Source organism: Mandrillus leucophaeus, unplaced genomic scaffold, assembly GCF_000951045.1.
Source record: "Mandrillus leucophaeus isolate KB7577 unplaced genomic scaffold, Mleu.le_1.0 Scaffold118, whole genome shotgun sequence".
Taxonomy (NCBI): Eukaryota; Metazoa; Chordata; class Mammalia; order Primates; family Cercopithecidae; genus Mandrillus; species Mandrillus leucophaeus.
The window spans coordinates 2,055,632-2,077,762 of NW_012100098.1; the positions used below are offsets into that span (position 1 = coordinate 2,055,632).

The 22,131-nt window shown below is 43.9% G+C and overlaps 1 protein-coding gene across 2 annotated transcripts in view; it reads right to left on the reverse strand.

The window, feature by feature from the left end:
• The window catches only part of SLC4A8 (solute carrier family 4, sodium bicarbonate cotransporter, member 8), a 129,018-nt gene that overhangs the window by 92,512 nt on the left and 14,375 nt on the right, over positions 1 to 22,131 (reverse strand). The window contains exon 1 of one of the 2 annotated variants that reach the window (XM_012002467.1): positions 2,165 to 2,429. The exons of the other annotated variant lie outside the window; for it this stretch is intronic. Coding sequence (XP_011857857.1) covers positions 2,165 to 2,212 — 48 coding nt within the window. The 5' untranslated portion in view covers positions 2,213 to 2,429. Of the gene's footprint in view, positions 1 to 2,164; positions 2,430 to 22,131 lie in introns of those variants that run through there. 2 annotated transcript variants of the gene reach the window in all.

Genomic DNA, 22,131 nt, shown 5'->3' on the forward strand with positions numbered 1-22,131 from the left:
TCCCAGCACTTTGGGAGGCCGAGGCGGGCAGATCACGAGGTCAGGAGATCGAGACCATCCTGGCTAACACAGTGAAACCCCGTCTCTACTAAAAATATGAAAAATTAGCTGGGCGTGGTGGTGGGCACCTGTAGTCCCTACTAGTCAGGAGGCTGAGGCAGGAGAATAGCGTGAACCTGGGAGACAGAGCTTGCAGTGAGTGGAGATCACGCCACTGCACTCCAGCCTGGGTGACAGAGCAAGACTGTCTCCAAAAAAAAAAAAAAAAGAAAGGAAAAAAAAAAGAAAATCTTTTCATGATCTCATTTGCTCTCTCCTGCCCTCTTTCTCTCTCCTGGTTAGGAGAGACCCCCTCTCTTCCCTTTCCCCTCTACTTAAACCCCTTCAGTGGCTTCCCCTTGTTCCTCAGATAAATGTCAACTTCCTCAGCATGGGCTCCAAATGGCCCTGTGTGTTATTACCCCAGAACACACCTCACATACCATTCCCCTCATTGCTCCTTGTTGCTCCACCACACTGGCCTTATCTAAGGTCTCTAACCAGGTGTGTCCCCCTCTGCCACAGGTCTTTTGTGTAGCTGTTCTCTTTGCCTCTCAGGCCCTGTGATCCCCCTCTTCCCTCAGTTAACATTTATTCATCCTTTAGCTCTTTGCCCAGATTTTCTTCCTTAGCAAATCTCTGAGACCATGGCTGGAACCACTGTTATACACGCTTATGGTACTGTCTATCTTTCTTCAAAGCATTTATCACAGTTTATAACATTTATTTGTGTGATATTTGATTAAAAATAGTACCTCTCCCCTCCCCCACTAGATGATACGCTCCAGGAGGGCAAGAACATTACCTATTTTTTCTTACCATTGTATCCCAAAGATTGAATACATTTAATAGGCTTTAAGGGGGTTAGATATGGATTTTCCAAAATCTTAGATATTCTTTTCTGACAGAGCAAGGAAAGAAGAATGTATCTTCTATTAATAGTAACAAACTATTAACCGGGAAGAAGAGGAGAGAGTCAGTGTCTGATACTCATTCTGCTGCAAACTCAGGATATTTCCCCTGCCTCCTCTGGGAAAACATCCCTGAGGTCAACATGGCACTTGTTTCCAAGATGTGTCATCCTTCCTGAGATGGCCCATTACCGTCTTCAGAGCCCTCCACTTCAGACTTGCCTCCTCTTCCAGCCCTCTTTCCAAAGCAGAAACCAAACCATCTGATTGCACAGGAAACGGGGAGTGAGAATTCAATGGGCTGCCACTCATTAACTGAGTGTCACATAATAAACATTACTCCACAAAGCCCTTTCACAAACAGCACTTCGTCTCATCCTCAAAACAACCCTGTGAAGCAAGCAAAGCAGACATAACTATTCCCATTTTAATAGTTGGGGAAACTGAGGTTCAAAGAGGCAAGTGACTTACTCAAGGTCACAAAGTCTGTGTGAGGCAGAGGTAGGATTTCAACCTACAGACTTTAACACTTAGTCCAATGCTTTTCCTTACGTTAGCCGCCCCAACAGTTCTAATACCAGTTACTTAACCTTGGTTTTCTCATTCCCTTAAATAAGCACCTGTTCCTGACCCCTCCACACATCCTCAGCCCAGTTTGCAGTCCCTACCCAGAAGTTTTCAAGTGTCTGTGCAATGGGGCAGAGGGAGTCACAAACCGGGTCACCCTATCGGGGATTAGTCCCAGTCTCCACAGTCTTTTCCGGCTTTTCCTCTGAACCACTGGGGAACCAAAAACCCCCAGAAATAAAAACACAAAGAGAAGACGTGCCCCACCAGAGCAAGGTCCCTGGCTACCCTTTCTGCCGACGTTAGGGCAGGACAACGCGAGGCCAGACGCCGGCCCCTTCCAACGGAAAGACGCTAGGAGAACAAGAGGTCGCAGCCCGCCGGCTGTCAGGGCTCCTGGGCGGGCGGCGCAATGCATGCGGCAGAGATGGGCCAGCTCCCAGGTTCGGCCCAAGGTCACTCTCTTGCAGCCCCGGCCCGGTCCCCAACCGCCCGGAGCGCCCCCTGGTGTCCCGGGCTGGCCTCCCCTCGCCCTCAGGGAGCGGCCTGGCAAGCCTGGGCTCGGGGGCAGAAGGAAGGAGGGTGGGTAGAGGATGAGGAGGCTGCGCCCCGGGGAGGAGCGGGAGGCGCGGGAGGCGGGGCCCTACCTGATAGCTGAGGACGCCGTCCGGCTCGTTACTCCCGGCGGCCGGCATGGCGGAACCGAACTAGGTCTCACCCGCGGGCTCCAGGCCGAGCGTCAGCAGCCCGCGCCCTCTCGTCAGGTCTGAGCAGATCACTCGAACGGCGACCCCTACCCCGGAGCCAACGGTCAACCATCAACCGCCGCCGCCTCCATAGCCACCGGCCCGCGAGGCATCCGCCGCAACCAATCAGCGAGCGGCCTGCGCAGCCAATCAGGGCGCGGAGCACGAGAGGACGCTGTCCGGCGGTACCCTGGGCTACCGCGGGGAGGGGGAGGAGCCGGGGAGCCAACCGCTCCAGGGCCCGGTTGCCTTGGAAACCGCCTCCCTCCCTTCAGAGGCCTCTGGGCGTGAAGGTCCTTCCAACTGCTTGCTAGAAAATCTCTGCTTCTATTTGCAGCTGCACCTGACCCTTGAAAACTGCGAAAGTGTCGGTTTTGCCTATTCTGATTTCATTCCTTGGGAGATGATGTTTAAATTCCGGGGAAACATCCTTCGCGATTGCAGGAGGAAGTAATTGCGGATGAGGGGAGAGGGCCTTCTAAAATTAATTGTTTCTCCTTGAGCTAATGGCCAGATTAAAGAGCATTAAAGTGAAGAAGGCAGGCAGTGTCAGGCCCCCTCACAGACTCACTATGACTTAGGTCTTCTTCTTGAGTCTCAAGTCAGAAGCAAAAAACACAGGGTTGAGCTGAGAATGACTGTTGAAGCAATTCCACAAAAAGGCTTCCAACTTTTCCAGGAAATGATCTAAGGCAAATTATTATTTAACAACAGAACTACTGACCTAACGCAACGTTAGAATATAATGAATAATGCATTCAATTTGGTTTGGATTTATTAGAAAAGAGAGGCTGGCTAAACTCAAAGCAACCCTCTCGCCTCAAGAAAAAGAAAGGTACCTTTTGGGGTTTTTGGGTTTGTTTGTTTGTTTGTTTGTTTTTTGAGACAAAGTTTCACTCTTGTTGACCAGGCTGGTGGTGTGCAATGGCATGTTCTTGGCTCACTGCAACTTCCGCCTCTCCAGTTCAAGCGATTCTTCTGCCTCAGCCTCCTGAGTAACTGGGATTACAGGTGCCTGCCACCACGCCTGGGTGATTTTTTTGTATTTTTAGTAGAGATGGGGTTTCACCATGTTGGCCAGGCTGGTCTGGAACTCCTGACCTCAGGTGATCCACCCGCCTCAGCCTCCCAAAGTGCTGTGATTACAGGCGTGAGCCACCGTGCCTGGCCATGGGGACTTTTGTTTTATATGCTCTACAATACCAGACTCCAGGTAGGTCCAAATTTGGGGTCAGGGGAAGAATTGTTGCAAATAATTATCAGCCCCAAAAGAAGCTACAGTTGGGGAACATAGTCTGATACATGTTAAAAGTTTCCACCACTGCTTACCATCCTTTGTGTTGGTCCTGAAATTGGAAACAAGGTTGGGCTTCAGTTTCCCTGTATAAGCCTCGTGTCTCATCTCTGAGTTTTAGTGTTCATTGCCACACATTTCATCCATCTCTTTACTATTCCTGTCATCTTGAATCTGGAATTCACATCCTACCCTCATCCCCATTTTTGTCCATCAAAATGTTAACCATCCTTCAAAGTTAATCTCAAAAGCCACCTCTTCCAAGAAGCCTTTCTTTATTCTACTGTCCCTGATACCCCAAACAGGTGTCATCTCACCCTCCCCAGAATTCTCAAAGCACTTTTCTTATAGTAGTTGCCGTGCTGTGGTTATTTAAGTACTTTATATGTTGACTTTAGCTTACTAGAATATTATAAGTTCTTTGAAAGCAATGATTATTTTTCTTATGCCCTTCTGTATACTCAACAGAGCCTCAAGGAATCCCAGGCACATAGAAAGTGCTTAGTAAATACGAATGCTTTTAATTCAATCTAATAAAAAATGTATTGAACACCTACTAATGAACAGGCAGGCCCAAGTAACACTGTAGAGGCAGAGAAATCTAAGATATATATCTCCAAGGGAGCTTAACAGGCTAATCAGGGAAACAGGATATATGTTAATGAGTAATATTATATAAACCACGAAGATTACAAAAATTCAGAAGAGAAAATGATCTTCAGGAAGGTTTCACAGAGGACACGGATTTGAGCTAAGTCTGAAAACATGGGTAAGATTTAGCTGATCTAAGGTAAGAAGAGCAAGCATCTCAAGTCTTTGACAAAGACTTAAGAATAATAGGCCGGGCGTGGTGGCTCAAGCCTGTAATCCCAGCACTTTGGGAGGCTGAGACGGGCGGATCACGAGGTCAGGAGATCGAGACCATCCTGGCTAACACAGTGAAACCCCGTCTCTACTAAAAAATACAAAAAACTAGCCGGGCGAGGTGGCGGGCGCCTGTAGTCCCAGCTACTCGGGAGCTACAGCGCAAGACTCCCTCTCAAAAAAAAAAAAAAAAAAAAAAGGAATAATAATGCACATGGCCCATTCAGGGTAGCCACAATTTGGGCCAAAGCAGAAAGTTATTGAGAAGAGCAGTGGGAAGTAAAAGTTGTGATAGAGAAAGGCTGTGGGCTGGGCATGGTGGCTCACATCTGTAATCCCAGGACTTTGGGAGGCCAAGACAGATGGATCCCTTGAACCCAACAGTTCGAGACCAACCTGGGCCAACATGTAGAAACTCCATCTCTATTTTTAAAATACAAAAAAATTAGCCAGGCATGGTGGCATGCACCTGTAGTCCCAGCCCCTTAGGAAGCTGAAGTGGGAGGATCACCTGAGCCCAGGAGAGGCTTCAGTATACCACTCCACTCCAGCCAAGCTGACAGAGTGAGACCCTGTCTCAAAAAAATAAAAAATAAAAAGAAGGCTGTGATCAAATTGTGGAGATCTGGCTAATTCATTCAGACTTTATTTTTCATATATGCTAAAAAGTAGGACACTGAAGGCTTTAGGGAAAACTTCCATGCACCAGAACCTGGGTTTAGTGGTATAAATGCATTGTGTCATTTAATAGTCATAATGTCTCTACTCTTTTTCTATTTCGCAGGTAAGAAAACTGAGGCTCAGTGAAGTTAAGCAACTTACTCAAGGTCAGGCAGTCATGAAGCTGGGATTCCATCATTCATCTATTAATTCAAAACACTTTTGCTGAGAACCTATGTATCGTGCCCTGTGTTAGATGTTGGGAAAACAGCAATTAAGACAGTGTCCTTGGCCTCATGAGCCTTACAATCGAGTGGGAGAAAGTAAACAAGTCATCAAACAAGATAATCACTAGTTATAATCACTACTGTTAAGTAAATAAAGGGTTATGTGAACAGGAGTAACTGGCATGGGATAGGGAGAACTTCGCTGAGGAGGTGGGGAAAGATTCACCCGAGGAGATGAGTCAAGGACAAGCTCTCTGATTCTAGAGTTCTTGACCACTATGTTGTATTGGCCTATAAAAATGGTACCATCTCCAAAATCTGCCCTTAGGGGAGAATGGATTAGAGGGGGAAACCTGAGGCAGGGCATCAGAAAGACTGACTCTAGCAACGTGGTAATTCAGGAGCCAAGGATGGTGGTCAAAGGAAAGATGTGCCCACATCCCCCACTCCCCTGGAAGGCAAGTCTCAGCCATGGCAGAATTGGATAGAGTAGGTAGGGTAGGGAAAGGAATTGAGAAGTAGTGGTGATTCCTGGGAGGTCTGGTGAATCTGATTTCTCTCCAGTACAAATGTGGAAAAAGCCAGAGCCTCTGGCCCTTGACTCCAGGGTCAAGAGCCCCATCTTCTGGTCTATTGTGCAAATTACAAAGGGAAGTAGGCCACAGAGGCAGCAGTTAAGGTTGCTGCTATCTGGGGCACTGCAGAAGACAGACTCTACCATCCCCATCCTTAAGGATGATTTGGTCTCTCCTTCTCAGAAAAAGCTGGTTCGCTTGGCTCTAGGCACGAGGCTCCTAACATCTACTGCTCCTTACCCTGGTTGGAAAAACTCAAATACATGGCTCTCAGCCTGGGCAGCAGACAAGTCCTAGTGGAGCTGGGGGTATTCAGCCAAGGACATCACCTCACACTGATTATTTTTCTAATGAAATCAGAAAAAACAGCATAACAGAATTCAGAGTTTCTTGAATCTTCAGTTAGCCCAGAAAGAGGCATAAAGTAGGCAAGAAAATGGAAAATACATGTGTAGAGGTAGGGACAACACATACACACACACACACACACACACACACACGCACATCATATCAATAGGAAGGCAGGGAGGTATGCTACATGGATGGCCTCGCTTCATCCTTGCAACAACTCTGAGGTAGGCACTATCATCCCATTGTATAGATTAGAAAACTGAGGCTTGGAGATGTAACTTCCCCAGGTCACACAGCCAGCACAGTTAATAGATGGAGACACTAGACTGAGCTCAGATGAAATGATTCCACAGTGCATGAGCTTCACCACCCTACTGTCTCCCATGGGGATGCCTGGAAATTTCATCCTTCTCTAACATTCATAGGCTCCACTCTCTTTGTGGCTTCCTGACGTGGCCATCCTTCCAGATTTTGTTTTAGACCCATTCTTTCTCTTCTATAATACCAGTGGTTCTTAAACTTTGCGGAAAGTGGTAGGTCTTGAACTCCCTGGAGACATTAGAAAATCTATGGATTATCTTTTTCAGATAAGTAAACAAAGCCCAGAATTTTGCATATAATTGTAAGGATATGTTCACAGACTTCTCAAGGAAGCATGAGGCACCTTACGTATATGATCCTTAAATATCCTGAAAGACATTGAGATTCTTCTATTCAGAGACAGTCACAAATATAAGAAATGCATAAAGTCTGAGAAAATGTTCTTAAATAATTTGCAACCAGTTTTTTCATCAAAAGCGTCTTAACTCCTCCATCAGTTTACTATGTCTCTTGTTCTGTGTGAACTGTCCAAAGGGCCACGAGGGACGAGGTCTTAGGCTTTACTTGCCATTAAATAGCTCCCAATTTCCAACTGCATCTTATACCTGATTTTATTTCTCCACTTCTTCTTACTTACACATCTAAACCCAAGATGTGGTTGGAGGAAAAGACGTTGGGATCTGAGGAAAGACTTAATTAGGGCTTGTTCATGCTGTCGTCTGGGAGCATTTCCTGTGGAAGGGAGGGGTGAGAGGGGGAGTGAGAGAGCTTCTTTGTCAAGCTGAAAAGGTTATGCAGGTGCATGATTTGCTTTCAGCCCTTGCCAAGTCACAGCATATTGAAAGAGACTACAGAATACAATTTTCATTGTTCACAGCATGCTGCCAGCCTGGAACACTACACATCCCAGGGAAGAGTCTGAGGTGCCACAAAAGCCGAGAGCCAAGCTCCTGGCTGTGAAAATCGCTCCCCACTATTCGTCATCATCAACATCATCCACAGAACTTCGTTACACCACACTCAGTTACACTTTGCTCCAGACTGAGAGAGGCGCTGGGGCAGAATACAAGTGAAATGGCAAAACCTGACTTCTGCCTTCTTTGGTATCACTATTAAGATATTTGGACAGAGGCAGAGGTAGGGGAAGGGACCTCTAGAGGGAGCAGAACAAAACAGAAAAGCTGGCTGTAAAAAACTGTTGTCATCTGCAAGTTAAGAATAGGCCTTGGAGGAGAAAAGCTGTAGGACTTCCAGATCCAGATGGGAAGCCATTCAGAAATTTGAAAGCAGCAGGTGTTAACCAAGGACTACTTGCCAAGTCCTTGATACAAGAGCTGAACACATTCATAGTCAATACATTTATCTTATCCATGTCTAACCAAACCTAACCCTGCTTAGAAATCAGGTCTATTTAAAGTGATTTCATTCCACATCTTATCTATTTAGGGATAAGACCTCCTGAGCTTGTTATACTAAGTATCATACTAAGTAGAGAAGTTCTTATTTCACTTTTAGCCCATAGGCCTGGGATAGCTTTAAGGTGGCAGCAAATTCAATACCTGACATTTGTAATCACTATCATCTCATTTATCTTCAATGGATTGGTAAATATACACAGAATATTTGAAGTCTAGGAAGTGGAAATGTAGCTAGGCATAGGGACTTGCCCAGGGCAGTTAATAGCAGAGCTGAGTCAAGAACTACTAACGCTTTCTACTTAATTGTATGGCTTCCTAGAAATATTATTCCATTCAGCCATTTCCTGCATAAAATTGAACTGACTTCAATGAAACAGTGAAAATGTAAATCTTCTTTAGAACTGACATTAACCCCTCCCCCACAAGCAAAAGCCCAGGGTTTCTCCTCGTTACCCTTTCCCATAAGATGAGAGTTTTCACATAATTTCCACTTTGGAAAGCTTGTCAGTGACACCCATTCATTAGTTTACTGAAAAAACTCCCATGGAGTTCTGAAAATAACTATTACTGAAGCACATTGTCTGACATAGATATAAATTCAATCCAAGCTACTCTTACTTCCAGTGATACTTCCCTTGAGGCCTTTTATTTTGCAGTTTTTTGTGTATATATATATATACAATTTTATATATATTTTATATATATAAAAAAGATACCCATTCAGACATTAGGACTGGAGCAAAAAGGAAGAGATAGAATGCGAATTTATTTCACTTATCTTTTTTCTATCTCTAACATTTTACCAAATTGAAAGGGCCAGCCGCCTCCTTAAAGAAGGCAGAGTTATTTAGTCCTTTCTGCAAACCAACAGAAAATATAAGAAAGAGTATTTGCTAGATTTACCAAAAAACAGAGCTGTGAGATGGTTAGCCAACAAATAGCAGAGGAAAAAATACAATCTTAAAACATATGTAAAGATAACCAGCTTTGTTTGGGGTAGGCAAAATGGACTAGAGCCATTATAATTAGACTATAACTTGTATATTGTTTTGGGTCTCTCCGGAACTTGTCCCTGCCCTCTAAGAATTCTTGGAAGAAACTTAAATGTCCTATAGACCAGTTCCTACCCAATACAATTCCCCTCCACTCCATCCCAGAGAAGGAGCCATCTGATTTTCCCTGGATATCTCTAGTGACAGAGTACTCACCATTGAACGAGGCTGGCAGCACCACTCCAGGTTCAATCTGCCTCCTTGAAGCTTTCACTCTTCATTCCAAATGCTCTCCTCTGTAGCTCCAAAGGCAAAGTCTGCTCACTCTTCTACGTGACAGTCCTTCAAATTCTTGTAGACCATCATGATATCTTCCCTTGTCCTTAATCTTCCTGAGACAGGGCTTGATCAGGATGGGATTACTGTCTCCAGCAAGCCACTTGCACCCCTTTACTTCCAGACTGCCAGGAATCTGGAATTTAGCAACAGTTTAAAAAGACTTCCAGGGCCGGGCGCGGTGGCTCAAGCCTGTAATCCCAGCACTTTGGGAGGCCGAGACGGGTGGATCACGAGGTCAGGAGATCGAGACCATCCTGGCTAACACGGTGAAACCCCGTCTCTACTAAAAAATACAAAAAAAAAAAAAAGAACTAGCCGGGCAAGGTGGCGGGCGCCTGTAGTCCCAGCTACTCCAGAGGCTGAGGCAGGAGAATGATGTGGACCCGGGAGGCGGAGCTTGCAGTGAGCTGAGATCCGGCCACTGCACTCCAGCCTGGGATACAGCACGAGACTCCCTCTCAAAAAAAAATAAAAATAAAAAAAAATAAAAAGACTTCCAGCCAGACATGGTGGCTCATGCCTGTAATCCCAGCACTTTGGGAGACTGAGGCGGGTGGATCACCTGAGGTCATGAGTTAGAGACCAGCTTGGCCAACATGGCAAAATCCTGTTTCTAATAAAAATACAAAAATTAGGCCGGGCGCGGTGGCTCACACCTGTAATCCCAGCACTTGGGAGGCCAAGATGGGCGGATCACGAGATCAGGAGTTTGAGACCAGCGTGGCCAGCATAGTGAAATCCCACCTCTACTAAAAATACAAAAATTAGCCAGGCATGGTGGCGCACACCTGTAGTCTCAGCCACTTGGGAGGCTGAGGCAGGAGAATTGCTTGAACCCAGGAGGTGGAGGCTGCAGTGAGCCAAGATCACCCCACTGCATACCAGCCTGGGTGACAGTGTGAGACTTCGTCTCAAAAAAATAAATCAAAAAAAAACTACAAAAATTAGCTGGCCGTGGTGGCACATGCCTGTAATCCCAGCTACTCGGGAGGCTGAGGCAGGAGAATCACTTGAGCCCAGGAGGCGGAGGTTGCAGTGAGCCAAGATCGTGCCATTGCACTCCAACCTGGGCAACAGAGCAAGACTCCATCTCTCTTTTTTTTTGAGACAGGGAGTCTCACTCTGTCACCCAAGCTGGTAAGATCTTGCCTCAAACTCCTGGGTGCAAGTGATCCTCCCACCTAGGCCTCCTGAGTAGCTGACATTACAGGCACACTCACGGCCAGCTAACTTTTGTATTTTTTGTAGATAAAGGATTTCACCATGTTACCCAGGCTGCTTTTGAACTCCTGAGCTCAAGCAATCCACCCACCTTGGCCTCCCAACGTGCCAGGATTACAGGCATGAGCTACCGCACCGGCCAAGAGACAATTCTTATTCTTAGGAGATGCATGCTGCCGTGTGAAGGTAGAGTATCATGATGTCTACAACTTACTTTTGAATGATACAGCAATACAGATATAGAAACAGATAGATATGCCTAGATAGCTATATAAGGGAGAAACAAAGCAAATATGACAAAATGTTAACAATGTGGAAGCTTTACAGATGTTCATTGTCCTTGTTTTGTTTTGTTTTGTTTTGTTTTGAGACAGAGTCTCACTCTGTCGCTCAGGCTGGAGTGCAGTGGCACTATTTTGGCTCACCACAAGCTCTGCCTCCTGGGTTCAAGTGATTCTCATGCCTCAGGCTCCCAAGTAACTGAAATTACAGGCGTATGCCACCACACCCATCTAATTTTTGTATTTTTAGTAGAGATGGGGTTTCACCTTGTTGACCAGGCTGGTCTCAAACTCCTGGCTTCAAGCAATCTGCCTGTCACATCCTCCCAAAGTGCTGGGATTACAGGCAAGAGCCACCGCGCCCAGCCTACTGTCCTTGTGTTTCAGCGTCAATTTGTTTCAAAATTTTCACAATTAAAGGTTGGGAAATAAAGGGCCAGAAAAGGTGGGAGAGAATGAAAGTGAAATAGAGACATGTTCAAAAACACAAATTCTCAAAAAAAAAAAAAAAAGACCTCCATCAAACAGGCAAATTCCCCAGGCCGCTGGGTACTACTTAGGACAGCACTAGTCCTAAGCTGGCGAAATGCCGAAGGTACAGATTATTCCCAGGATAAGAGTCATAGCTAAAACAAGGTAACTCAGAAAGTTTGAAAGATAAAAGAATGAGCAAAGGTATACCAAGTAAATTTTTAAAAAGGAAGAGAGTAGAGCTCGTGCCCTTACCTTTCGGTAATATTGATTTCAAGGCAAAAATTATTAAATTAGACTAATATAGGCACTGTATATTTTTATACTTAATTTTATTTTAGATTCGGGGGTACAGTTTTATTTCTTATGCAGGTATAGTGTGTAATGCTGGGGACTGGGCTTCCAGTATGCCCATTACCCAACTGGTGAACACTGTACCTGATAGGCAAATTCTCAGTGCTCACCTCCCTTCTGCCCTCTCCCCTTTTGGAGTCCACAGTGTCTGTTATTTCCATATTTGTGTCCAAGATAGGCAATTTATAACAATAAAGGTTTACATTACAATGAAGATATAACACATATCTGAGTAAACAAATAACATAGCAACAAAGATATAAAACAAAGTTTACTGGACATACAAGGAAGAATCAACACACATTATACTGAGAAGAGCTTATTTTACCTCTGTCAGCCTGTGACAGAGCAAGACAAAAAATAAGTAAAGCTCACAATTGGAAAACCTAGAGGAAATGGATAAATTTCTGAACACCTACAACCTACCAAGATTGAACCAGGAAGACACAGAACCCCTGAACAGAGCAGTAACAAATACCAAGATTGAATCAGTAATAAAACGTCTACCAACAAGGAAAAGCCCAGAACTGGATGGCTTTCCCGCTGAATGCTATCAAACACTTAAGAAGAACTAACATCAATTATTCTCAAACTATTCCAAAAAATCAAAGAGCGGGGAATTCTCTGTAACTCATTCTATAAGGCCAGCATTACTGTGATATCAGAATTAGGTTGGTGCAAAAGTAATTGTGGTTTTTGCCTGTTTTTCCCCCCCAATGGTAAAAACCACAATTACTTTTGTACCAACCTAATAGACAAGGATATAACAATAACAAAAAGAAAACTACAGGCCAATATTTCTGATGAACATACGGACAAAAAACCCTCAACAAAATCAAACTAGTCCAACAACACATCAAAAAGATACTGCATCATGATCAAGTGGGATTTATCCCAGGGATGCAAGAATGGCTGAACAGATGCAAATCAATATACATCACATTAACAGAATGAAGGACCAAAAACCATACGATTATTTCCATAGATGCTAAAATAGCATTTGGTAAAATCCAACCACCTTTCATGATAAAAGCTCTCAATGTATTAGGCATAAAAGGAACATACCACCATACAATAAAGGCCCACATATAATAAATCCACAGCTAATATACTGAATGAGGAAAAGCTGAAAGCCTTTTCTCTAAGAACTAGAATAAGACAAGGATGTCCACTTTCACCACTCTTTTTTGAGATAGGCGCTCACTCTGTCACCCAGGTGAGAGTACAGTGGCGCAATCACAACTCATTGCAACCTCAACCTCCCAGACTCAAGTGATCTTCCCACTTCATTTTATGATTTTTTGTAGAGATGAGATCTCACTATGTTGCCCAGGCTGGTCTCAAACTCCTGGGCTCAAGTGATCCTCCTGCCTAGCCTTCCCAAAATGCCAGGATTACATATGTAAGCCACTACATCCAGCCCACTCTTATTCAACATAATACTGTAAGTCCTATCCAGATCACCCAGGCAAGAAAAACAAATAAAAAGCATTCAGATTGGCCAGGCGCAGTGGCTCACACCTGTAATCCCAGCACTTTGGGAGGCCGAGGCGGGCGGATCACAAGGTCAGTAGATTGAGATCATCCTGACTAACACAGTGAAACCCCATCTCTACTAAAAATACAAAAAATTAGCCTGGCGTGGTGGCGGGCACCTATAGTCCCAGCTACTCAGGAGACTGAGGCAGGAGAATGGCGTGAACCCAGGAGGCAGAGCTTGCAGTGAGCTGAGATCGCGCCACTGCACTCCAGCCTGGGCGACAGAGAGAGACTCCGTCTCAAAAAAAAAGGCATTCAGATTAAAGAGGATGTCAGACTTTCCCTCCTTGCAGATGACATGAACTTATAGTAGAAAAACCTAAGGACTCTACCAAAAAACTCTTAAAACTGACCAACAAAGTCAGTAAAATTGCAGTATACAAGGTAAACATATAAAAACAGTTTTTCTATATGCCAATAATGAACTAGCTGAAAAATAAGCGAAGACAGCAATCCCACTTACAATAGCTACAAAAAAAAAAAAAAAAAAAAAAGACCCAGGAATAAATTTAACCAAGGAGGTGAGAGATCTCTGCAAGAAAACTACAAAACACTGATGAAAGAAATTGAAGAGGGCACAAACAAACAGAAAGACATCCCCTGCTCATGGATGGGGAGAATTAATATTGTTAAAATGACCATACTACCCAAAACAATCTACGGATTCAATGCAGTCCCTACAAAAATACCAAAGACATTCATCACAGAAATAGAAAAAATCATCCTAAAATTTGTCTGGAACCAAAGAAGATCCCAAATAGCCAAAGCAATCCTGAGCAAAAAGAACAAAGTTGGAGGCATCACACTACGTGACTTCAAAATATACCACAGAGCTAGAATAAGCAAAACCAGCATGGTATTGGTATAAAAACACACACAGACCAACGAAACAGAATAGAGAACCCAGAAATAAATCCACATATTTGCAGCCAACTGATTGATTTTCAACAAAGGTATGAAGAACATGCACTGGGGAAAGGACACCCTCTTCAATAAATGATGCTGGGAAAACTGGCTATCCATATGCAGAGGAATGAAACCGGACCCTATCTTTTACCATATACAAAAATTAACTCAACATGAATTAAAGACTTAAATGTAAGACCAGGAACTATAAATACTACTACTAGAAGAAAACATACAGGAAATGGTTTGGGATATGGATCTAGGCAAAGTATTTCATGGCTAAGACTTCAAAAGCATAGGCAACAAAAACAAAAATAGACAAATAGGACTACATTAAAGTAAAAAGCTCTTTTACGGCAAGGGAAACAATCAACAGAGTAAAGACACAACCTGTAGAATGAGAGAAATTATTTGCAAACTATTCATTCAACAAGAAACTAATACCTAGAATATGTAAAGAACTCAATAGCAAGATATAAAACAATCCCATGAAAAAATGAACAAAGGATCTGAATAGACATTTCTCAAAAGAAGACATACAAATGGTGAACAGGTATATGAAAACAATGCTCAGCATCACTAACTGTTAGGGAAATGCAAATAAAAACCACAATGACATATCATCTCACCCCAGCCAGGATGGCTATTAATAAAAAGACAGAAAAACACAAATGCTGGTGAGGATGCAGGGAAAAGGGAACTCTTATAAACTGATAGTAACAATGTGTATTAGTACAGACATTATGGAAAACAGTATGGAGGTTTCTAAAAATACTAAAAATAGAACTATCATGTGATCCAGTAATCTGATCACTGGGTATTTATCCAAAGGAAAGGAAATGAGTATATCAAAGGGATACTTGCATCTCCATGCACTATTCACAATAGCCAAGATATGGAATCCGCCTAAGTGTCCATCAATGGATGAATGAATAAGAAAAATGTGGTATTTACACACAATTGAATGCTATTAAGCATAAAAAAAGAATGAATTTCTATTGTTCGCAGCAACATGGATGGAACTGGATGTCATTATATTAAGTGAAATAAGCTAGGTACAGAAAGATGAATATCACATGTTCTCATATGAGAGCTTAAAAAAGTTCATCTTATAGAAATAGAGAGCAGTATGATAGTTACCAGAGGCTAGGATGAGCAGGGGCAGGTGGGGAATGAACATAGGTTGGTTAATGGATAAAAGCCTACAGTTAGATAGAAGAAATAAGTTCTAGTGTCCAATAGCACAGTAGGGTGACTACAGTTAACAACAATTTATTGTATATTGCAAAATAGCTAGAAGAGAAGATTTGAAATATTCCCAAGACAAAGAAATAATAAATGTTCAAGGTAATGGATATCCTAAATACCCTGATTTGATCAATACATGCTGTATGCATGTATCAAAATATCACATGTACCCCATAGATATATACAATTATTATGCATCAACTAAAACATTTTTAAAAATAAAGATGTACATCCAAGTAATGTAATTCATATGATCTAATTGATATATATTAAATTCTATATTTTGGAAACAAAGAATACATATTTTCAATGGTTCATGGAATATTCATCAAAATTGATTATTAGGCCAAAAAACAAAGACCCTCAATAATTTTGATAGAGTGAAAGCCATCCTGTTGTCATGAGATAATAAAACTTGAAATCAGTAACAATTTTTCTTTTTTTGAGACAGGATCTCACCCTGTCACCCAGGCTGGAGTACAGTGGCACCATCACAGCTCACTGCAGCCTGGAAGTCCTGGGCTTAAGCAATCCTCCCACCTCAGCCTCCCGAGTAGCTGGGATCACAGGCACATGCCACCACGCCCGGCTAATTTTTGTATTTTTTGTAGAGAAGGGGTTTCAACCTCCTCGGCTCAAGCGATCCTCTGGCTTTGGCCTCCTAAAGCGCTGAGATTACAGGAATGAGCCACCATGCCCAGACAACAATTTTTTTAACTCTACTAATAGAACTTCTTAAACGCTTAAGCAGCTCTTTCAACTGAAACTGCAGAAGACTAGAACCAAACATATTTTATAGCTTTAAATAATTACATACATAAATATGAAAATGAAAATAAATGAATTAAGCATCCAACTCAAAAAGTTAGAAAAAGAACCACAAAATAACTTAAAAACGACTTTTTGTGTGTGTGTGTGTATGGCAGTGTCTCGTTCTCATCATCCGGGCTGGAGTACAATGGCATAACCACAGCTCACCGTAGCCTCAACTTCCTGGGCTCAGATGATCCTCCTACCTCAGCCTCCTGAGTAGCTGGGACTACAGGTGCACACCACCACACCTAGCTAATTTTTTGTATTTTTAGTAGATACGGGGTTTTGCTATGTTGCCCAGGCTAGTCTTGAATTCTGGGGCTCAAATAATCCACCCACCTCAGCCTCCCAAAGTGCTGGGATTACAGATGTGAGCCACTGCACCCAGCCTAAAGAAAGACTTTTTAAAGATAAATGTAGAAATTACTAAATTAGAAAATTGAAAAGCAATAGAGCATCAGAAAAGATTAAAGCATCAGCTAACCAAATCATTGCATAGGGGAGGAACAGGGAAGGAGAAAAAACGTAAATGCAAATAATAATACATGAGAATAAATAACCTCCACTGATAAAAAAAAAAATTGCTCAACTCTGTATAAGGAACTGAAATCTCAATTAAACAGGTAATTCTGTATTGAAAAAAAAAATAGATTTTTGGGCCAGGAGCAGTGGCTCACACTTGTATTCCCAGCACTTTGGGAGGCTGAGATGGGATGATGGCTTGAGCCCAGGAGTTTGAGGTTACAGTGAGTTATGATCCTGCCACTGCATTCCAGCCTGGGCAACAAAGTGAGAGCCTATCTCAAAAAAAAGAAAAGAAAAGAAAAGAAAACAGAAAAAAGAAAGATTGTTCGAAGAGATAGGAAATCCAAACCATGGAGTGTGGGAAGGGGGACAAGAAAGTTTTTAAGAAATCCCCTCTAACTAAAAAATTATTGGCTAGGCGTGGTGACTCACACCTGTAATCCCAACAGTTTGGGAGGCTGAGGCAGGTGGATCACCTGAGGTCAGGAGTTTGAGACCAGCCTGGCCAACATGGTGAAACCCCTTCTCTACTAAAAATACAAAAAAAATTAGCTGGGCCTGGTGGCGCATACCTGTAATCCTAGCTATTCGGGAGACTGAGACAGGAGAATTACTTGAACCTGGGAGGCAGAGATTGCAGTGAGTGGAGATTGCGCCACTGCACTCCAGCCTGGGCAACAAGAGTGAAAATTCTGTCTCAAAAAAAAAAAAAAAAAGATTAATTTCAAGACCAGATGCATTCGGGATGACTCTAACCAGAAGAATCAAAGCCAGTGTCATACTTAATGGGAAAATAGAAATATATTTCCGGTAAAGTAAAAAACTAGCTAAAGATGATGAAGAACACTACTGTTACCTGGTGGGTGGGGAAGGATTGAATAGGTCAATGTGTAACCAAGTATCTCAGCTTCAAGATGCATTTTAAAACTTTTTTTCCTCTAAACCCAAAATATAACCTTGAAATGTGCTTTAAAACTCTGTTTTCCTCCCTTTCCTGCCAGGCACTCCCATGCATTGTGCTTACTTATCTAATTATGTGCTTGCTTAGAAATTCCACGGACCAATTCTGAAATAAACCAGGCATAGAGACCCAGCTGCAGAATCTCCTTCAGGAAAGTTACAAATGATGACGCCATCACCATCAGGCCAAAGTCAAACTGATGCCAACCAGGCCTCGGGAGGGGCGATTATCAAGATAGCCATGGAACGAGACACACAGAACCTGCACCCAACATTTCCACATGTTTCCCATACCACATTTTCCTTCTTAAATCCCCTTACTCAGCCCAAAAAGTTGAAATGGTTTTTTGGAAGCATGAGCCTAGCCATTTCCTCAACTGCTGGTACTTCACCACACCTCACCTCTTGAGTATTTGGCTTCTCAGGCAGCGACCAGCCAGACTTACATTTGGTTACAAATGGAACTTGACAGCAGAAAAAAATAAAATGTATAAAAATCAGAGGTGTAGTGGTGCACACCTATAGTCCCAGCCACTAGGGAGGCTGAGGCAGGAGGATCCCTTGAGTCCAGAAGTTCAAGGCTGCAGTGTAGTATGATTGCACCTATGAACAGCCACTGTGCTCCTGCCTGGGAAACACAGCAAGACCCCATCTCTTTAAAAATATCAAAAAGAAAGAGATTAAATTATATTATTGTAAACCTAGAAAACCTAAGAGAATCAACTGAAAATGATTTCAAATGGTAAGAAAATTCAGAGAAGTGAGTGACTAGGCAAAAGAATATTATGCAAAAATCAATAGCTTTCCTATAACACAAAACACAACTGATTAGATAACAAGATGAGAGAAAAGATTCCTGTTATATTAGCAAGCAAAGAGAGAAAAGATCTAGCAAACAGTAAATAGTGTGCAAGAACTATAAGAAAAAAATCATTAAAATGCTACTGAGTGGCACAAAAGAGTCTTGAGTAGATTGAATAACTGTATATCTGATAGGAAAAACTCAATTTTATTAAAGATGTTAGCCAGGTGTAGTGGTGTGCACCTGTAGTCCCAGCTACTCGGTAGGCTGAGATGGGAGGATTGCTTGAGCCTGGGAGGGCAAAGCTGCAGTCAGTCATGATTGTGCCACTGCACTCAGCCTGGGCAACAGAGTGAGATCCTGTCTCAAAAAAAAAAAAAAAAGTATACATGTATGTTACTTCTCCTTTCACTCATCTATAAATTTCAGGACATCACAATAAAATTATGAACAGGGTTTTTTTTAATTAATGGGCAAGCAAAAATATCCAGAATAACTCTGACAAACAAAAACAAGACTGGGTAGCTAGTCAGATGCGTTTCTCACTCCTCTGTTCTAAAAGGAAAATGTTCTGGAGTGAGCATTACACTGGTAGTTTCGATTTCTTGAGGAAGAGGTGGGAAGGGGCCCAGCAACAGCTCCCTAGACAGGCACTCCATTCCACCCTTCCCTCCAGATGCAACATCACTGCTGTGTGGCTCCGGCAGAGCCCCAGCTCCCTTCAGCCATACTCCTGGGCAGCCTCGGGCGGTCAAGCAGAGAGAGGCGAACACCATGCTCCTGCACCATCGCCCCTGAGCAGCACCTCCAAATACTGGGAGCACTGGTCTTTGCCATCTCAAAGCTCCACCACCACATCTCTCAGAAAACCCGTTATAGGCCGGGCGCAGTGGCTCACACCTGTAATCCCAGCAGTTTGGGAAACGGAGGTGGGCAGATCACCTAAGGTCTGGAGTTCGAGACCAGCCTGGCCAACATGACAAAACCTCATGTCTACTAAAGAAAAATACAAAAACTTAGCTGGGTGTGGTGGCATGCGCCTGTAATCCTTGCTACTCAGGAGGCTGAGACGTAAGAGTGGCTTGAACCCAGGGGACGGAGGTTGCAGCGAGCCAAGATCGTGCCACTGCACTCTAGCCTGGATGACAGAGTGAGACTCTGCCTCAAAAACAAACAAAAACCCATTATAGGTTGAATTGTGTCCCCCAGAAAAAGATAAGGTGAAGTCCTAACCCCAGCTCCCAATACCTGAGAATGTAACGTTATTTGGAAATAAGGTCCTTGCAGGTGTAATCAGTTAAGATGAGGTCATACTGGAGTAGGGTGGGCTCCTAATCCAATACGACTGGTGTCCTTATAAGGAGCCAGACATGTGAAGACACAGTGTGACAGGGAAAACACCATATGAGGCTGGAGAATTGGAGTGCTGCCTGCACAGGCCAAGGAACACAAAAAATTGCCAGCCAGCCACCAGGCGCTAGGAAGAGGGAAGGAAGGGTTACCATACAGACTTCAGAGGGAGCATGGCCTTGCAGATTTCTTCAGCACTATGAGACAGTAAACATGTTTGGAGCCACCCAGTTTGTGGTACTTTGTTATAGCAGCCCTAGGGAACGAATACAGATGCCTATGGTCAGAATCTGTGCGCCTCCCACACCAGGGCAGGCAGCTGAGCACCCAGTGGAAGTGGCCTGGTGGAAAAACCAAGAGTTTATGCAGGCAATTTAGAGCAATTCAGTTAGGGGCATACTTCCTGGAGAGCAAGGAGCCTATGCTTTAGAGACACACCCCGCTATGGTTTGAATGTGTCTCTCCAAAATTATATTGAAATCTATGTTGAAGCCGGGCATGGTGGCTCATACCTCTGATTCCAGCTCTTTGGGAGGCCAAGGTGGGCAGATCACTTGAGCTGCGGAGTTTCAGACCAGCCTTGGCAACATAGAGGGGTCCCATTTCTACCAAAAAAAATGTTTTTTTTAATTTGCCAGGTATGGTGATGCACGCCTGTAGTGCCAGCTACTTGGGAGGCTGAGGCAGGAGGATTGCTTGAGCCTAAGAGTTCCAGGCTACAATGAGCTATGATTGTGTCGCTGAACTCCAGCCTGGGCAACAGAGCAAAACCTCATCTCTAAAAAACGAAAAAGCAGCCGGGCATGGTGGCTCACGCTTGTAATCCCAGCACTTTGGGAGGCTGAGGCAGGTGGATCACCTGAGGTCGGGAGTTCAAGACCAGCCTGACCAACATGGAGAAACCCCGCCTCTACTAAAAATACAAAATTAGCTGGGGTGGTGGCACATGCCTGTAATCCCAGCTACTCGGGAGGCTGAGGCAGGAGAATCGCTTGAACCCGGGAGGCGGAGGTTGCGGTGAGCCAAGATCGCGCCATTGCACTCCAGCCTGGGCAAAAAGAGCGAAACTCTGTCTCAAAAAAAAAAAAAAAAAAAACAACGAAAAAGCAAGCAAGCAATTTATGTTGAAATTTAATCTCTAATGCAACAGTATTAGTGGTAGTCCTTTAGAAGATGATTAGGCCATGAAGGCTCCTCCCATCAGTCAAGTTGCCCTTCCGCCTCCCTCCATGCCAGGACACAGCAACAAGGCACCATCTTGGAAGAGGAGAGCAGCCCTCACCAGACACCAAGCCTGCCAGCACCCTGATCTTGGACTTAGCCTCCAGACTGAGAAATAGATTGCGTTGTTTACCGATTTCCCTGTCTCAGGCATTTTGTTACAGCAGCCCAAATGGAGTAAGACACATCCCCAGGAATAAAATACCACTGCAGTATCCACTTCCTTTCACAGGCCTCAAACGCTGCCCGGCTTCTGCAGGGAGGACTGCCTGGCCTAGCCCGGCTCCTCCTCATTAGCTGCTGTGCCCTGCTGCAATGAGCCCTACCAGCCAGAGCCAAGTTCCCCTCAACGCTAGTAACCCCAGGGATCTGGGGGAGAGGGTGAAACCTCAGAGGGCCACAGACCTGGTATCACTGCATGTGGGGCCTGGAGCACTAAATTATGAGGAATAACAGGGGCATGTTATTTGCTCCCCAAATTGTGGGGGACACCAATGTCACACAAATGCCCTTTACTCTATTTGCGTCTCTCCCACTTACCTACCTGGCGAACTTCTACTCATTCATCACCAGCCAGGTCATGTCACCTCTTCTAAATCCTTCTGAAGCAGCAAGTGAATTTAGCCACTTCCCTCTTCATGCCACCACTGGGCATACACCCCTTTGTTACACATTCATATCACATTCTAGAGTGACTGTGCTGGAGACTGGAAGCTCCTTACAGATAGGGACCAGGTCTTTCTTGTCTTTCTCCCTAGTACCTAACACTCTACCCCACATCAACAATGCTTTATGGCTTCCACAGTGCTTTCAAATGCATAAACCTTTCCAACTGTGAATAGACTTACAATGTTATTTATACCAGGCCAAAATCTCTCCCTTGGGATAATTTTACTTGCAGCTGGTGATCTCCCTCATTAGACAAAGAGGTCCTGAGAGTGAAAGACTAGCTCTTTGCCCTCCTCTGGTCCTAACCCCACTTACACAGAAGTAAATGCAACTACAGCTGCTGCTACAGCTGCTGCTACAGCTGCCTCTGCCCATGTGGCTACCACCACATTTGCTACTGTTGGGATACTATCAAGGAAATGCCCTGATAACCCCATTACATCACCTCTCTGGTGTGTTTGTCCTGT